Raw genomic sequence first — 17863 nt, 5'->3', positions numbered from 1 at the left:
TTATATTTAAAAATGAAGAACGAAAGCATAAACTTAACAAAAGCATTATTTTCACACCGCAATTGCGCACACCATCAATAAAACAAGTACAAAAACTACCATTAAAAATTAAAGATAAAGAGAGGAATAGGCTCGCACGGTAAGACAGATACTAATACATGGTAAACCGAGGTCATTTTACTGGAGGGTAACAGTAATAGCTACAATCAATCAATAAATTTGTTAATGTGCCTAGGGATCACATGCTGATTTTTGTTTTGACGCACGTGAGAATTCGTATAGTATACATACAGAGCCGGTCAAGCGCCCATACGCGTCACAGTACCTGGCTGGGTACAAGAAATAGGTTCATTCGGTCAAAGCAGCTGTGGTCTATTCAGGGTAGGTATAGGCAGGCACCAGAAAGATATACAAAAGCAGTGTGTGAACAAGCGTTGGTGACACCAAGCATGGTAATTGTTACGTGGAACAAGACTGATATGTCTACATCAATAAACAAAAAGAAGTACACATTTCATACGATTACGGTTTGTAATATATAACATATGTTAACATAACAATATACAATATACAACATACAAAGCGAACTATAATATTTCAGCAAATACATTAGGAAATACTTTTAACTGAAGCTCAGAAAGTCGCGTGCCAATTTCACCTGAAACGTTCACCTGAAACGTTCACCTGAAACGTAATAATTCCCGTTATCAAGTTCCAGTTTCATTGTTCATGAATCCGCGTTTTGTCAGTCATTCTCATTCCTATTTTCTCGTTATGAATAAGCAATAGTAGAAGTTCTTCAGAACTAATGCTTTAGTGCAGCTGCCAGAGAACACGTACGTTACCCACTCGTCAGGTGCAAAGCAAGTTTCATTGACAACGTGTTGCAAACTTCTTTATGGGTTTCTTGGCTACCTGACGTGGCCAAAGGCGATTTTCAGAAAGGGGATTAAAATCACCTCCGTAAAATCCGCACTCTTACAAGAAAATGCTAAATAATTATTCTTTTTCTATAAGCACAAATGCTATTGAATTAAAATTCTACGAGCCCGCTAAGACGTCCTGTAGCCCATTTAGGGCTCTAAAAATGTCGGAAAAGTGCTCCCTTAAAGCTATATTACTACACTTCAGTTGAACTTAAAGTTCAGCTTTAAACACAAAACAAACGGGCGAATGTGTGCACATACTAAAGATGTGTCCCATGTTCGGTTTGGCCAGCTTGTGGTCAGCCGTTATAGTTTTTACATCGAAGCTGTACGTGGCTAGGGTTCCGCGCATGTTCTCTGTGAACATAAACTATCATCATCAATGGCTCATACCCCTCTAAGTTCATTCTCCTTTAAACAAGCAAAAATTCAGTGGCTCATTGTCCCGAAAGATAGGGGCTACAAGCACTCAGGAAAGTGAAGCGAAGAGTGCCTAAATTCTTTGTAATCACGCATACAACATACAGAACAGCATATCGAAAACTGTTATCATCAGTGGCTCATACCCCCTTGAGCAATGGCTCATACCCCCGTAAGCAAGCAAAAAATGCAATGGCTCATAGCCCCGTAAGGTTCATGGTTACTCACTTAGCGTGAATTAGCTGCGATGACACTACCCCTGTTGTCGTTGTCGGTGATTTCAATGTGGATGCGTCGATACTGAAAAGGGAGCGGTTTACGCGTTCCGTGTTGCAGATGTATGTCTTGCGATGCCGCACAGATCCGGCCCAACCGACCACCCAGCGGCGTACGCGCATCGATTTGACATTATCAAAGAATGTGATTGCAGTTGCGAGTGAAACAATGACCACCGATCAAGTTAATAAATGAGTCTGCGTATACCTTTCGTCACGATGACCACCCATCAAGACAATAAATGAGTTACTACCTTTGTTAAAGATTAGGTGTCACTTCCGTGTCGTGTGATAAACAGCTACGCTTGTCAACCACCTTCACAGAGGGGAATGGCTCACGATTTTTTGTAACGGTAGTTTGGTTCTCTAGGTCGCTGTACTCGCAGCTATCTTGAGGTCCGTTATGAGTCCTCTTAATAGTCTTTTTTCTGTACTTGCATGAGCAGCATGACGGTGCGCTATCACGTGGATTAACGCAGTTATTAACTTGGCTCTTCGACAATCATTTAATAAATCGTTTCTAAGTGATCCAACTCCACGCACCTGGCACGTATATTATCTGGGACCAAATTATAAAGTGTTTCGTACGTAACAGCAGTCCTTAGAAGCAGTTCTCGAGTTCATGCTTCTGTCATCCTGTCTCGACTTCACGGCGATCATTTTCTGTTCCGTGGCTTGTGGTACGACCCTTATCTTATCTTGAAGTTTGTTTGCTATCCTAGAATGTTCGACCCCGTAGGTTTGTTCTGGCAGAATACGCTGGATATGTATTCTGCAAGTTGAAACTTCTGACTTCCCATCGACTGCCATATGCAAACAAACATCGAGTAGACCCCTTTGAACAAACCTTGAAAACGTCCCTTCAGACAACGCAGAATTTTTGGACCCTCGTATTTGCCGACGAGTGCCCGAGTTTGTTCAATATCGCTGACGTTCTCATTTTACTCTTTTTTTGACCATTCGAACTCCATGAAAAGCTAGTAGTTGTCAGGTGCCTTCGTGGTGTTTCGGCGATGCCATGTTCTCTTAATCTTCTTGCTTTTTCCCCTTCCCCCAGTGCGCAGCATCTAACCGTACAGTTACTCCGGTTCACCTTGCTTCCTTTACCCGCTGTGGTTGCTCAGTGGCTATGGTGTTGGGCTGCTGAGCACGAGGTCGCGCGATCGAATCCCGGCTACGGCGGCCGCATTTCGACGGGGGCGAAATGCGAAAACACCCGTGTACTTAGATTTAGGTGCACGTTAAAGAACCCCAGGTGGTCAAAATTTCCGGAGTCCTCCAATACGGCGTGCCTCATAATCAGAAAGTGGTTTTGGCACGTAAAACCCCAATTATTATTATTATTATTGCTTCCCTTCAACTCTTGTTTTCTCTCTTTCTCACTCTCTCTCTCGCAGGCAATCCCGTAGTGTTATCGCATCTTCTTCCACCGATCCGAGGGAGCGGACCCGCGCTCCCGGGCATCTCCGCTCCCAAACAACGCCGGCCGCCGCGCCCCTCGGTGGGGGCGCTCGCGTCGCGGCAGCGCCGGCAGCCAACGAGCGACCCCGCTCTCGCCCCGCTCTGCTCTCCGGCGCGGGCAGCGGCACGTTTGTATCGCGCAGAGAAGGCGTCTCCGCGGACGCGTCAGGGCGCCCCGACGCAGCTTGTGTGCACGACGCTTCGCTCCTCGATTCGACTTCCCTTTCCGCGTGGTGTTGACCTGCGTCGAAAGAAAAAAAAAAAAAGTGCGCGCCGCGCGCGTTGGCTTGGCCGTGCCTCGCGAGCGAGTATTTCCCCAAGCGGCCAAGACGACGGCGGTGCTGTTTCGCGCCCCGTGGACGAGCCTAGCGAGAAGAACGCGACCGGCACGCGTCCGCTGGACCACGGCGCGTTCTCCTCCGGAGAAGCGGTGCGCCGCCGCGCGCTTGTGAAGAAAGGAAATCGGCGGTGCTGCGGGGGTTGCGACCGTAGCATGATAGCCGAGCGATGGCACGCCAGCGTGATCGCCGCCAGTGGTCCCTCAATCTGTGGATAACGGCCTGTCGGATTACCGCCACCTTTCTCCTCGCCCTCGTCGTCTGCAGTGCGGACGCCGCGGATGCAGGTGAGTTGCGCGAATGCGAGCCTGTCTCTTCCTTTCTCTCTTCGTAATTCCTTTCGGCAGGTCCCAGTGAATGCGTCACTGACACTTCTAAAGGAAGAATAGCGGCTCGGACGTGTCGAGGCTAATGCCGTCTGCGCAAGCGCGCGGCAGTTTGATCGGCAAATGTCGTGCGCTCGAACAAATTTGCTTTTGTGTTGCGTTGCACAATCCGTGTTGGTGTCGTTCCTATAGTAATACTGAGGCGCGAATGTCGTAGCCTGTGGGGAGGGGGGGGGGGGGGTGAGGGGGCACAGTTCTTTTCCAAGGGCGAGTTCTGAACGCGTGAGTTGGTGCTCGAGGTAGATGTGTAAAATGCGAAAAGCAGTCTCGCTTGCCGAAATTTGCTAGGAGTCGTGGTTCGTGTGATTCTCGTCCCCGTGCGAGTATGCTGAGGCTGTCAGCCGTTTTGTGTATCGAGTCCATGTGTTTATTTCCACACGGAGCAGCAGACCGGGTTCACTGCTTTCCGGAAGGTCTCCCGAAAGAGATGTTGTGCACAGACGAGCAGTATTGGAGTTTAAGAAGGGGCCGTGAAATGTTTAAGAAAACATAAAGCAAGACAAGTTCTTGCTTTAATTTTATTAAGCGCAGCTGAAAGTTGCCCCACTTATTAACAAAGTGAACTTAGATTGCGGAAAGCAACAACCGATTCATAAGAAACACATTATTACCGAAACGAACGTTCATATCGGAAGTGTTTAACTCTTCCGTCGGAGACGCAACATCGGTCCTTTGAGAACTATATTGTTTTATTTGTTGGTTTATGCCGTTTACCACTGGTCCGAAAATACCGGTACAATATAACTTACAGGGAGAGATGAATTATGTAGTGACACCAGTCACATCGATGAGTCATTCCTGGTACGGACTAATACGAGGTGCTAAAACGCTGGCGCAATCAATGCGGCGTAACATACTAACACTTGGCATGAGAAGCAGGACAAGAACGTGCATTAAAATGATACATAATATTCCGTAGCGCATGTGAAAAACACGACATCCGCTCAGCCGAATATTGAGAGCGCGCAGAACTCGAACAGCGCCAACTGGTGTATACGCGGCCATTAGTGCCGTACGACAAGAACTATCTTCGAAGTGGCTTAGACTATGGCGTCTGTCCACCTAGAACTCATCGCGAGCGTCTGCCATCGTGGCAAGGGCTATTTCCGATGCAGGTTAATGAGTCCTGATTGTCACCTGTACGCGGCTGACAGAACATATATCCGCTACCATAGGGCGGCCTCAATGTCCGACGCACAGAATTTTCCTTTCTTATTGCGTTCACTTCGTTTTTTCCTTCCTTCTTTCTTTTTCAATAACAGCATTAGATCCTGCTTTACTGTGCATCTGTTTCGAAAAGCTCTTTCTCGGTCAATAACATATACATGTATATCTCAGTGAGGGGATGTTAGATTAAGAACTTTTAGGTTTTTCTTTCGTCAATGAACTTACTCGCCTCGACAGCCTACCGTTGTCGGAGAACGTTATTTTAGGCCCTCGACAAGACGTTAAATCTAGTTTTCAGGCCGTGCAGGCCTTACATGGCTTTTTGAAAAGTTAAGCAAGACCTGTTTTTCCCCTCTTCCCCTTCCCCCAACACTGAGTAGCTCGCCAGAGGAATGTGCCTCAGGCCGACCTCTCTGCATTTCGTATTATTCAAGTTTTCTCTCTCTAACTTTCTAGACAGCTAGCAAACGCCGTCGCTTTCTGTTATCTCGGTTGCTCAAAGGTGCGTGGTTGTGTAAAGCTGTTTCTCGCACTGTTCACAAAGACCGAAGCAAGAGCGTCAGCTAATCTATTTGCGTTGTAAGTGTCCTTTATGCTATTCATAACGCGCAGGGATTCGCGGTGCATGGACTTCCTATATCTACTTTACCGTTTGCGTGTCCAGTCCTGTGATTCCGTCTATGTTCTACCAGCCTCGGTACTATATTAAGGACGCTCGTGACGAGTGATCATAACGAATTTCTCGTTATAATATTGCGAGACTATGAATTTATTGGAATGTTATTAAAGAACATAATATTGTCGCCCCACATTCAAGCTATCTGGAAAAATCCACTGTGACGGTGTACAGACCGACGGTACAAGTGAACGAGTAGATACACGCATGCGCAGATAAGTACCATCCTAAATATCAGAGCAGAGCGGTTATGATGACTTAGCTCTGTCGGTAGTATCGCGCGCTCTAGGCTTTCTTTCTTTCCCAACGTTATATACCACTAACCCTTGTGGAATCACAATGAGCCGTCATACTTCGTGCGTTTACATAGACAACGCCATTCCGAGTAAGATGACCGCAAGCACCTGCACAAGCGCATAGGTCAGCTGACACTTGACTTCTAACTTCTAACAACTGCTTCTACTTCTAACTGGCCATAGGGCGTGACACGCAAGACGAATGGATTACGAACGTTTAAGACGCGTGGCGGACTCCGCGTCAAATTCGCATGCCCGTCTTCTCAAGCAGTGTACGAGGCTGTGGCAAAGCCGTTTGCTCGCGCACACGCACGCGCACAAAAAAAAACAAAAAAAGCAAAGAAAAGGCATGGGACAACGCGATGCATGGCTCCTTTCTTTTTTACGTCAACACGGGCGCGTGCCACTTCAGGCCGCGAGCGACAGGCTCGTCTCACCAACAATCGTACAACGCGGCGGCGTTCCGCAAACAGCGGCGTCGTTGACTTTGCACGCGCGGAGGGACGCGACGCAGCGCCCCCCCCCCCCGCCCACCCTTGCAGTAGTCTAGTAACGTCGGGCTTGCTGACCTGCAGCGACGACGAAGATTGGGGACGACGTCTTCCTTTTGTGAGGCGCGGCTGCCGCCGCCGACTTCGGGTCGAGTGTTTACCTCCGAGCGCCCGCTGAACGATCCGGCGCCACCGCGGGGTCTCAGCGCGTTACCAAGCATCGATGTCGCCTGGAGGTCGCAAAGGGCGCAGCTGCCCGAGAGTGAATCACAATCGGGGGAAGAAAAGGGAGCTCTGGGCGAGGGAGGGCTACACGACGGGCTGCGCCAGCCGCACCACCCGGGCGCTGACACCCGTCACCCCCGACTCGGGCCGTTGACTTTTTCCTCGGTCGCGCCTTGCAAAAAGCGGACCCACCGCCGCGATGTCGAGAAGGCGGCCACAATGGTCCGTCCGCCCTCCACCAACACCATTGTGTCCCGTGCGCGAAGTGGGAAAAGGATGCGGGTGCGCGTTTGTCTGTGTGTGTCTATAGACACCAGCCTGTTGCTGCCTTTGTCCGCTGCGGTGCCACAGGCAACCTCGATTCTTCCCGCACGGTTTCTGCTCGCGTTTTTAGCGTGGGAGGACCCATCGATTTCTCGATGGATTCTCGACTCGAGCTTTCTTTCCTCGGCATTCCTCGAAATTAGGTTTCCGTTCTCCATGAGCTCTGTTTTCGGCGAGCAGTGCTTTTCTAGGATGCCTTGCTTCCTCAGGAGCACCCGACTACGCAATCGCAAAATTATACGCCTACTTGTTGGTAAATGTTAGCCGGAATTCGGCAGTGGCTTCACGATCGCTTCACTAATATTATGCGGTCGCCAATGCCTTTTCGTGCGTACGTTGCACTTTTGCTTATGCGTGGAGCTCTCTGGGCGCGAACTCCTGCTTCCAAAGAAAGAGCCAAATTATGTAAACAAAATCTGCACATCGCTCGCATACGAAACATTCGCCCTGTCACTCTGTATGTCGATCAGCGCTACAACTTTCCTCCAAGACGCCCATACCTTGCCATATATACATCTGGCAATATTTCTTTTTACCCTGTAAAGCAACTCGTTTGTCATGGCGCCCCCTTTTCATGGTCACGTTTCAAACGCCCAAGGTCCGTAACGCGCACCGGTGCCGTTTATCTTTCCGCCTCGCTTGTCACGCGCAGTGACTTCCGCTAAATTTGCTTTAGCTGGCCCACAACAATAGCGAGATTTAGTTTAGGGCACGCAAGCGGCTTCGAACACCCCCCCATGTACGCCAAAGCATTGGTACTTCAGCGGGCTGTGTGTGTGTGTGTGTGTGTGTGTGTGTGTGTGTGTGTGTGTGTGTGTGTGTGTGTGTGTGTGTGTGTGTGTGTGTGTGTGTGTGTGTGTTTGCAAACATGTGCGATATCATATGAATAAATACATGTGGGCGCCGACTGCGTCTTCGTACTATATCCGTTACACTTTAGCGTCCGTTCTATCCGTTACACTCTTTGGACTGGTCGAGCTCACACTCGCGAACTCAAGTATGAAGAAACAACTATATAACTTGGGCACATGCATGGCCGGTTGTCCCGATAATCACGACGCGCCCCCATCTCGCTCCCATGTGTAGGGTAGCAAACCGATTAAGCTAAACTGGTTAACCTCCCTACCTTTCCTTCTCCACTTTTTCCTTCCTTCCTTCCTTCCTTCCTTCCTTCCTTCCTTCCTTCCTTCCTTCCTTCAACGCAGAAGTTGTTTCTTTCAAGACACAGTCCCCGTGGCAAGCCGACGCTACTCTGTTGAAACGGGGCCGTTTCAATTCGCTTCCGAGTGCATGCTTGACAAATGACGTGCTTCCAGCACAGCCTCGCATGCTCGAACCGGCTAGAGCATCAAGAAGTCTGCCGAGCGGGCTAAACTAACTTATAGCCTTGTCAGAAGTAGTCTCGAAAAGTGCACATACGAACGTAGACATTTTGTCAAGCCCGACGAACATAGGCTAGGCGATGAGCAAACAACCAGGAAATGTGCGAGGCCGAGAAGTTTTGGTAAAACGGCATCATAAATTGAACAAACAAACACACACACACACACACACACACACACACACTCACACACACACACATACACACACACACACACACACACACACACACACATATATATATATATATATATATATATATATATATATATATAGAGAGAGAGAGAGAGAGAGAGAGAGAGAGAAAGCTGATCAACTTCTAAATTCTAAATCTCGCAATGAACGTAACAACCACTTGTGTAATGATGCTTCATGACCATTCAGAACAATTTACGGGCAAGCATATGCGTAACCAGGCCTTCTCAACACCTGATCGTGCTGACTGAAGCGAACAATAATTCATCGCCGTAGAAACCACAGAGGAAACTTGTTAACCCTTTCAGGAGGGAACACGTGAGCGCGCCAGGCAAAAACTTGCAAAATTGACGAGCGACATGATGAGATCGTCCAGCGCCTATTTTTCTTCTTTTTTTTTTCGTGCAGGCCTGAAGCGATTGGAGTTCCTCTGTTGATCCGCGGTTCTTGCAAATTATGTGGTTTATGTTTTGCTTGTTGTAGATAACATCAGATGGCGCGAAGAGCATGAAAAGCCCACTTTTGTTACAGTGTAATTTTTTTGTCTTAGTAAACTTCGGCTTTCTGGCAGAAATGTTGTGCATGGTCTCAAATGCGTTATGTGATCATCGGAATCGTTCGCCTGTGATGCCGGACGAATAGAGTAAATTTTGTGCACGGCGCCCAAGTTTGTTATAGTGTAAAAACAGTTTCCTTCGCTAGTAAAATTTACCTTTCTGACAGAAATATTTCGCATGGTCTTGCTTGATATGTTCATTTCACTTATTTGCACACATGAAAAATAATCCGTTTCTTTGGAAGTATTTTATTTCTTTTTACCGTCGTCCCTTAAGGGTTAAAACGCAGTGCCTGGTTCACTCGAGACCCGTGCTGTGCTCCATTTACTGAAGTCGTCGATGCGCATGGAGTCGATGCTGGTTTGTCAATACGGAGCTCAAAAAATTAAGAAAAAAATCGCTGCTCTTATCGCCAGTTGCTTTTCGTTCAGCCAACCGCGCTTTTTTTCAGGTCACGTCGTTTCTTCGCAAGCTGAGCGTCGGGCTGAATGTAAGCGTTCCCCGGTGATGACTGATTGCGCGAGCCACAATGGAAGCGGCGAACGCCCGAGCCTTTTCAATGCGAGGCGGGGCTGGACACTCGCAACACGCGCGTGTCGCTTCCTGTCACGAAACACTTGCTGCTCCGCACGCGCACACACTGACCCCATGACTGTTTCGTTGAAACCGCGCGGCGTTCCGATTGCTTCGACTCGCATCGCTTACGCCGACTCGCAAAACGTACGCTGGAGCGGGCGATGTTATTAACGAATCACTCGAGCCAGTCACGCAACACATGTAGGGTCACGCTTCAGATAGAGACACACGGAGGCAAGAATTGTGACGTTCCATTGCACGTCAAGAGAGTGATATTCGTGCGTTGCTTGTATTTATTGCCTCCTTGAGTGTGTTTTAGCTGAGTTTTCAGAGGCGTGGATAAACTCTTGCTCGTCTGCACGCCGAAACAGTTCACACTACCTCCGTTTACAATAGGACTCTCGACAGATACGTTCTGACAAGCGTGCGAGACGCAAATTTGAGAAGGTTACAAGGTATACGATGAAGGAGGGCAGTATCGATGAACTCGTTATTCTACTGCAAATATGACCAGATGCGGCGGTGTCCTATTACAGTTACTGAATATCTGTATTCGTGTAGAGGGGCACACTACGATATTCCAATTAACTCGTTTGTATTCATGCCGATGTCACTGCTGTAACTCCAGTTTCGATTGCTTGTGTCCGTCACAACTGCGCACGACCCCGCAACAAAGGTCGTTTCCCGCACCTGCAAAGTCAATCGAACACCTTGGGCTGCCGTCACTGACCCGCGTTCTGTTGTCGTCAGAAGTTCGCAGAACGAGGTTTGCGCGGAATTTTTTAAAAAAATTTCATGCTCATTGGCACTGCAACTTTTCAAGCAGAGCAAAGCTTTGGCTGGATAATCATGCCACTCCCAGGATAGAATCTGACGCTATGAATTCCTGGCGTCTACCTTTCTCGCAGACACCGCGCAGTGTTACATTTAATGCCCCAGTGTGGAACACTGCCTGCAGTGTGAGTAAGCCTATTCCTTTCCCTATAACCTTTTAGAATGTTTTCCCGAACAGTTAAAGTATCGATTTTTCGCTAGTCACACTGTATATTTGATAACACGTATACGGCTGTCCGTTTAGACTATGGAGAACTTTCTTTTTCTTTTAGCTCCTGTGGCACAGTACACAATTATATAGACGTTCGGCTAGAATGCTCGAAGAGGCGGACATTGCTTGTGCGAAGAATCGAAATGAATAATCGACTAATTAAAAAAAATCACAAGATCAGTTAGCTGATCACATTACGACAGATAAGCAAATTACGAATTTCAGCCGGGTGAGTTCGCCAGGTGTATCCACTTCGGGTGCAAATTCTCAGGATGACGCCGCTTTCGAGTTGTTCATTTCTAAAGTGTTCAAGGAAATGTACTTGCTGTCTGGTTATTTCTGGAATTCAGTAGACAAGGATATTAGACCGTGGCTCCCGTAGTTACGCGCAGATATTTAGATGCTTAATTGTGCTCTTACAACACCTTCTGTGGCCGTCGTTGCCGTGTTGCTGGAGAAGCAGTACAGGCGTGCGAGGCATTAGTTAGTTGGTTCAACGTGGCTTTGGCGGTAAGACAGCGCAGAAAACAAATGCAGACAAAGAAAGAACTCGCACGACAAAACGCTGACTAACAACGAGGCTTTCATCGTGATGACAGCAACAACTAGCATTAGCAACAATGCTTACAAGTGTCCTTCCTGCCGCGGTAACATGGCACTGCGCTGCTACGCCGCATGGTTCGATCCCGCAGCCGCGGCCGCCGCATATAAGCAGGGGCGAAATGCAAAAACGATCGTATACTTACACTTGAGCTAACGTTAAAGAACACGAGGCGGTAAAAATTAAATCGCTATACCGCACTACAGAGCGTCTCATTATCATTGAACGGTTTTACGCGTGAACCTTACTTTTTGTTGTTGTTGTTGTTAAATGTAACTGTCACCAGAAACAAGGCAGCAATATGACCCTTAACTGCGGCTTTGCGTGTGGATGTGCTTCGGACGTTGTAATGTGCAAGCTGAAAAGATGCTATAGATAAAGAGGGAATGAAGGAAGGAAAGGCAGAGAGGTTAGCTACACTTCGTCCAATTTGCTAGCCTACACGTGGGAAAAAAAAAAAAAAAAATATATATATATATATATATATATATATATATATAGAGAGAGAGAGAGAGAGAGAGAGAGAGAGAGAGAGAGAGAAGCATGAGTCTAGGTTGATCGGTCAGTAAATTCTGTCCCCGTCATTCAGTCGGGCGTTGTTTGAGTGAGAGATGCACTATAATGCCGGATACGCTCACCTGATTACTGATACGCACGCCGTTAACAAAAGAGTCGATAGTTGCGTAAGGGCTTCATTCCCAGAGCTGACGAAAATCGCGTGCCTTGACAGTGCGTGGCTAAATGAGTGAGCGGAAGGAGCCATAAATTACTTGTTGTTCTTTTGTTAAGCGTTATTCCCGCTCAGTTTTATCATCCGGCGTGCTTCTGCGACGATGTGCTCTAGCTTTCATGAGCTGGTTGTTAATTGTATTCGTTCGTCTCATCGCAATAAAGCCCCTCCATATGTTAATCAGCGCATTGCGGCGATCGAGCCTTCTTTCTTTCTCCGTGTTTTAATTTTCTGCGTTCTTTTATGCCATTACAAAGCAAGCATAAGCTGTAAGATTTAGAGCGCGCTGGAGTCCCTTGAATAAAAAAAGATTGACAAGAAAACAACACAAAACTCTAAACACGCTTCCTTAGCGGACCCGTATTAGCACCTAGAGGTAGTCGGTCGCACCGAGAAAAGGCATAAGCTTTATGGTTGCTTCGCAAGAAACACGTTAACAGCGCGGCCTAGGGCTCTCTTTATGTAAACAAAGAGGAGCGACCGGACATGAGGTTTTTTAAAATTGTCGTTTCTCTTTCTCTCTCTCTTAACTCCCTATCTTTTCTTTCTCTCTCTATAGAATTACAAACGCCCGTAATCGCAGTCGGAACAGATGGCGATGAGCCTAAGAAGAAGACCGCCTATTCACGAGGTCACTGTGCTCGTGGCGGTGCGTATACAGTCATACGCGTCGCAGCAGCCGATCCGCCACGCGACAAGAGAGAATCGCCTCCGCTCATTCCCCGCGGATGTGTAAACAGTGGTGGCGGCGTGTAGCGCGCCACCCGCGTCGTCGCGTGACGCTCCGGGCCCGTTTTGTTTCGATAATAAAGCGAGCCGTTCTAAGTTATGGCAGGCGATCGGCAGAGCGCGCGAGCGCGTCTCTGTCGGCAGCTCTGTTTCGCTCCCAAAGCATACACGCCACCATGGACGATCGTCTGCGTTTATGGACACGCGAGCGCGGGACGAAGCCGTTTGGACACGCAGACTCGTGTGTCTTTGGCGCGTTTCGGCGGTGTTTGCGCGCGCAGAAAACGCGCGAGTTTTGCTTTTTTTTCTATTCGTTATCGCAGGGTTTTCTTTCTTTCGCGTCTGTTTCGCTGAGATTGCGAGGCGGGCCGCTTCGAAGACTGGGCGAGGGGTTGGAGATGAAATTTTACGCTCGAATTGAGAGGAGAACGCGCATCATGGCTTCGACGATAGTGTAGCACAGTGCAAACATTGTAACGCGAGCGTTCCACCGAAAATATTCTGTGTTCAGGTCTCTCCAGAATTAGCGCGAAGGCTTTATTAGCATACGATAACGCACAAGGTAACTTTGAATTGCAGTGGAGTCCAGCATGTTATTATTGAATTTGCAGATGTGCTTGTTCAAACATTCAAACATGCATTTTCGAGAAGATTTCATGGAACATTACAAAGGGTTTCCGTATATAATGGAAGGTCCCGTGGTTCAAGAACCGTAGGCGGGACGGGACGTCAGGGTGATAAAAGGAAAATAAAGAAACATAGCGCTTTAGCGACAACAGTTTTGCAAATGCGCGTTAATACAAACTAACGTAGCATAATATATTAACAAGGTCTAGCCATGCGATTACACATATCGAAATAAGTGAAGAGAAGAAACTGCATCATTTGGAGGAATTATGGCACAACTCATTTCACGATGACTGTCCACAGAAATGCGAATAGCAAACGAGCAAAGTAACGACATACCATATTCCTATAAATCACGCTTATTTAACACGCAGTTAGATAGCGAGTTGGGCTAGTTGGTTGACGTTCATGTTTGGAATTAGATTGAAGCGCACATTAGACGGGGACACAAACAGGGATATACAGCGCCATCCTGTCTCCTTCCCTATCTGTGTCTTATGTGCGCTCCAATTTAATTTCGAACGTTTAACACGCGTAGTGGTAATTCTGAGACTTTCGTTGCTTCAGCTATATGCCATATACTTCTATTTCATCCACACTCTGCTACGACACTCGCTTGTCAAGCTCGCCTATGAGCATGGAGGCATGAAGACGACTGTACGACACCAACGCAGTTACGATGGAATTACGAAGAAGGAAGGATAGCTATGTCGATTCTTACTTAAGGCGATGTCGGGACGTCGACAGCGTGGCGTTGACGAAATGAGGGCAATGGGATGACGACGACTGTACGACGACAATACGATACAACAGGATGACGATGGTGAAATTACAGCAAGATGACGACGACTTAACGAAAACGGCACGACGAGTGTCGGACGTCAAAGTTACAACGATGACGACAGAACGACCGGTTCGGTGTCCCTACGACGGTTTAAGAACGAACAGGTAACGACCACTCTATGACGAAAGGCGCAGTGACATCGATGGCATGACAAACGTCATGAGGACAATGTGATGGCGACGAGTGTCTGGTGAAAATGGCGTGACAATCACTATATCACGAAGCCTGTGTGACAACGACGGCCTGACGAGAGTCGGATGACGTAGCCGGCAGTGACGATGGTAACGCGACTACGACAGCATTACGACGACGTTGTGACGGTGAATGCCTGTCAGCGAATGCCTGATGACGACGGGGTGACAAGAGCGGCATAATCACGATTGAATGACGACAGTATGACGAGGAAAGATTGACGTCCATCAAACGTCGACGGTGGTATGACGACGACGGCTTGATGACGATTGGATGACGTAACTGAAGGGATGACAATGATAAAACAACGGCGTGACGACGGTGTGACGATGAAAGTGTGACAACGACGGCACGACGAGAGTTTGATGATAAAGCTGGAAGGACGACGATGAAACGGCCATTACGGAATCACGACCCCTAGTAGATAGATAGATAGATAGATAGATAGATAGATAGATAGATAGATAGATAGATAGATAGATAGATAGATAGATAGATAGATAGATAGATAGATAGATAGATAGATAGATAGATAGATAGATAGATAGATAGATAGATAGATAGATAGATAGATAGATAGATAGATAGATAGATAGATAGATAGATAGATAGATAGATAGATAGATAGATAGATAGATAGATAGATAGATAGATAGATAGATAGATAGATAGATAGATAGATAGATAGATAGATAGATAGATAGATAGATAGATAGATAGATAGATAGATAGATAGATAGATAGATAGATAGATAGATAGATAGATAGATAGATAGATAGATAGATAGATAGATAGATAGATAGATAGATAGATAGATAGATAGATAGATAGATAGATAGATAGATAGATAGATAGATAGATAGATTTAAAACGGCTAAATATACCGACGAATGCTATTCGCATTGAAACAACTTCAGTTTATTAGTAAGCAGCTCGGTCGATGTGTCGTCTTTAACATTATCGTCGAAGGAATGCTAAAGCACATAGAAGAAAAAAAATTCGCTTGGCAGCCCTAGCGAAAAAAATATAGAGAGAAGAGAAATTCAGTCTTTTTACCATAGTTAGCATTTATTTTTTGCAAAAGGAGATTGCGCCTTACGGAAAACCTGCTTTTGTGAGCATTAGAAAGCAACTAAGCTGGATGGATATTTAAAGTAATTAGGCGGCGGTGAAGTTATAAAATTAGTATACCATCGCCGCACACATACAAATACGGGAGTGGCAAAATTTTCCGTTCAGAAGAAATAGCGAAAGAAAGGCATAGCTTGGGCGGGAAAGTTAGGATCCGAACTCACTTTGTTTAGAATTTTTGTAATGAACTGATGTATAAAGGCCACGTGTGAGTAGCGTACAAATTTCATCATAATGTAATACAATAGTTGATATGACTGAGTAGAAAGGTGAATAACATTATTGGGTGTAACATAATGAATGTGTGTGCCGTGACGCTTGGCCTATAGCTTTGAGAAAGGCTCTTATCCCAAAAGAAGCCTTTCGCTGAAACTGATATTTTACGATCGTTAAATCTTAACCTATATAAATTCGACTATGACATCTCAAGATAATGAATGTTTCTCTATTCGCATTGTTTCTCCATTTACGTGTAATGTATGAGCGACGTCTAATTTTTATTCGAGGAAAGGAAGTCGCTGATGGTGGTAACGGTGGTGGTAGACTGCACAGCTAGGTTCGTGTCATAATGCAATAACATGGTCAAAAGTTATTTTACAAATGAACCTGGTAACTTGCATTAATATCGAGCAAAGTTACAAGCGCGTACGGTGGAGGACAGGTATCAGCTTGTCTTCTGAAACTGACGATTAAAGACGATCAATAAAAAAGAAAGAAAGATGGCACGCGTTGTGAACAACCTGTGTAAGTCGATCACTTCGGAGGCCAGCCGCGTGCCTTCTACTGATAGTACTTTCTTCCCTCCCTCTCCTTTCTTTTGTTTCCTTAAACCCCTTGCCCTGTGTAGGGTAGATAAACCGAACGTAGTACGTCTGGTTTACCTCCCTACCTTTCCTTCCTTCCTTCGTCCTCCTCATTCTCGTCTCCTCTTCCTCCTCCTCCTCTGCTGGAGCGAGGGCTTGTGACGACGAGGACTATTGCGGCGGCACCCGCTCAGACACATGCAAATTCTAAAACAGGCCCGCGAACGTTTCTTGCCGCCGTCGTGGTGTGCTGGCCGTACGGGATTTCATTACGAACCCCTGGGGAACACGTACAGTGTAGCAGCCCCGCAGGCCGCGCTTTATTAAATCGCGGCGACTAGCCAACATTTCGGGGATCCAGGGAGACTACTCGCATATATAGAGACGGCTGCTGTCATCGCGCGCGACGCCCGTGAAGCGCATTGAATTCCCTCTTTCACTACGAGCGTCGTATGCGCTCTGAAAGTAAGTGTAGTGTATGTGTGTGTGTGTCTGTCTGTTCGGTGGCTGATGTGCGGGGGGAGGGGGAAGCACTGTGCTGTGGAGCGCACCTTCTAATACGTTCCTCGCTCCGTTTTATATGCACGGCTGTTCGCCGCCAGCTTTGAATCGTCTCGTGGTCTCGTTAGCTCTCAGTCGTTGTCGGGTGCGTGCTGTCAGCCGGTCTTGCGGAAAATGAACCTATGTATGATTCAGTGCCGCCATCCTGCGAGGCGCCTTCTCTCTTACATTTCATTCAACGCCGTTTCGTTTGTTCTTTGGGAAGACGTTCACGAGTCTATGGTATTCTTACTCATTCTTGCTTCTTTTTCTTTCTTTTTATCTTTCTGTTTCCTACTCGGCTGCTTTGTCTCGGGCGAAACATGCCGTTTTCTGGCGTAACTGCCGGTCCCTAGAATAATTGAAGGATTACGCGCGAGTCCGGCGCGGCTTCATCAGAAGGGAAGCCCCAAATTAAAACGCTCCGGAATACGACTGCTACACAGAACGGAAGAGCGTTTCATATGGTGGCAGGGAAGTTAATGTGCGAGCGCTTATTCTCCAGCATGAAGCTGCAACGATAAGTGTTTTTGCTTTCTTCTTTTCGGCTCATCACATCGCTTACTTTGCCTCTGACGAAACATCTCGTATTAACGATATGGTAAGGATATCATTTATCTTAACTCTCACGTGCCGCCGGCATCTCCGGCACTTCTCAAATCAGTGTGTTGGGATGTTACCAGGAGGAGCGTTCCTAAGGCGCGTTTAAATCAACATCTTCTTTTTTTTTTTTGTAGTCACGAGCTCTACATACGCTCACGTCATGCGATGCGCGGCATGAGACCGATTGTTTGTTATTTCATGCATGGTGGAGGGTGGAGAATTCCAGAATCTGTTCACGTACGCCATGCAGCGTATCAGCTACAAGTGCGCGGTATCTCGGTTCGGTGCGCCGTTAGCGCGGTTATCTTTACACCAATAAATGCG

The 17863-nt window shown here is 47.0% G+C and overlaps 1 protein-coding gene and 1 long non-coding RNA gene across 8 annotated transcripts in view; one reads left to right on the top strand and one right to left on the bottom strand.

Moving 5' to 3' along the window:
* Nucleotides 1–17863, top strand: part of LOC135909139 (protein sax-3-like) — a 462790-nt gene that overhangs the window by 298334 nt on the left and 146593 nt on the right. For 2 of the 7 annotated variants that reach the window (XM_065440957.1, XM_065440958.1), the window contains one exon: nt 3019–3707. The exons of the other annotated variants lie outside the window; for them this stretch is intronic. In XM_065440957.1, coding sequence (XP_065297029.1) covers nt 3590–3707 — 118 coding nt within the window. In that variant the 5' untranslated portion in view covers nt 3019–3589. The remainder of the gene's footprint in view (nt 1–3018; nt 3708–17863) is intronic. 7 annotated transcript variants of the gene reach the window in all.
* The window catches only part of LOC135909141 (uncharacterized), a 105860-nt gene that overhangs the window by 66284 nt on the left and 21713 nt on the right, over nt 1–17863 (bottom strand). The window lies entirely within an intron of this gene.

Source organism: Dermacentor albipictus, chromosome 4, assembly GCF_038994185.2.
Source record: "Dermacentor albipictus isolate Rhodes 1998 colony chromosome 4, USDA_Dalb.pri_finalv2, whole genome shotgun sequence".
Lineage (NCBI taxonomy): Eukaryota > Metazoa > Arthropoda > Arachnida > Ixodida > Ixodidae > Dermacentor > Dermacentor albipictus.
Note: the sequence above shows the minus strand (reverse complement) of the source record. Positions and strands in the feature narration are given on the sequence as shown.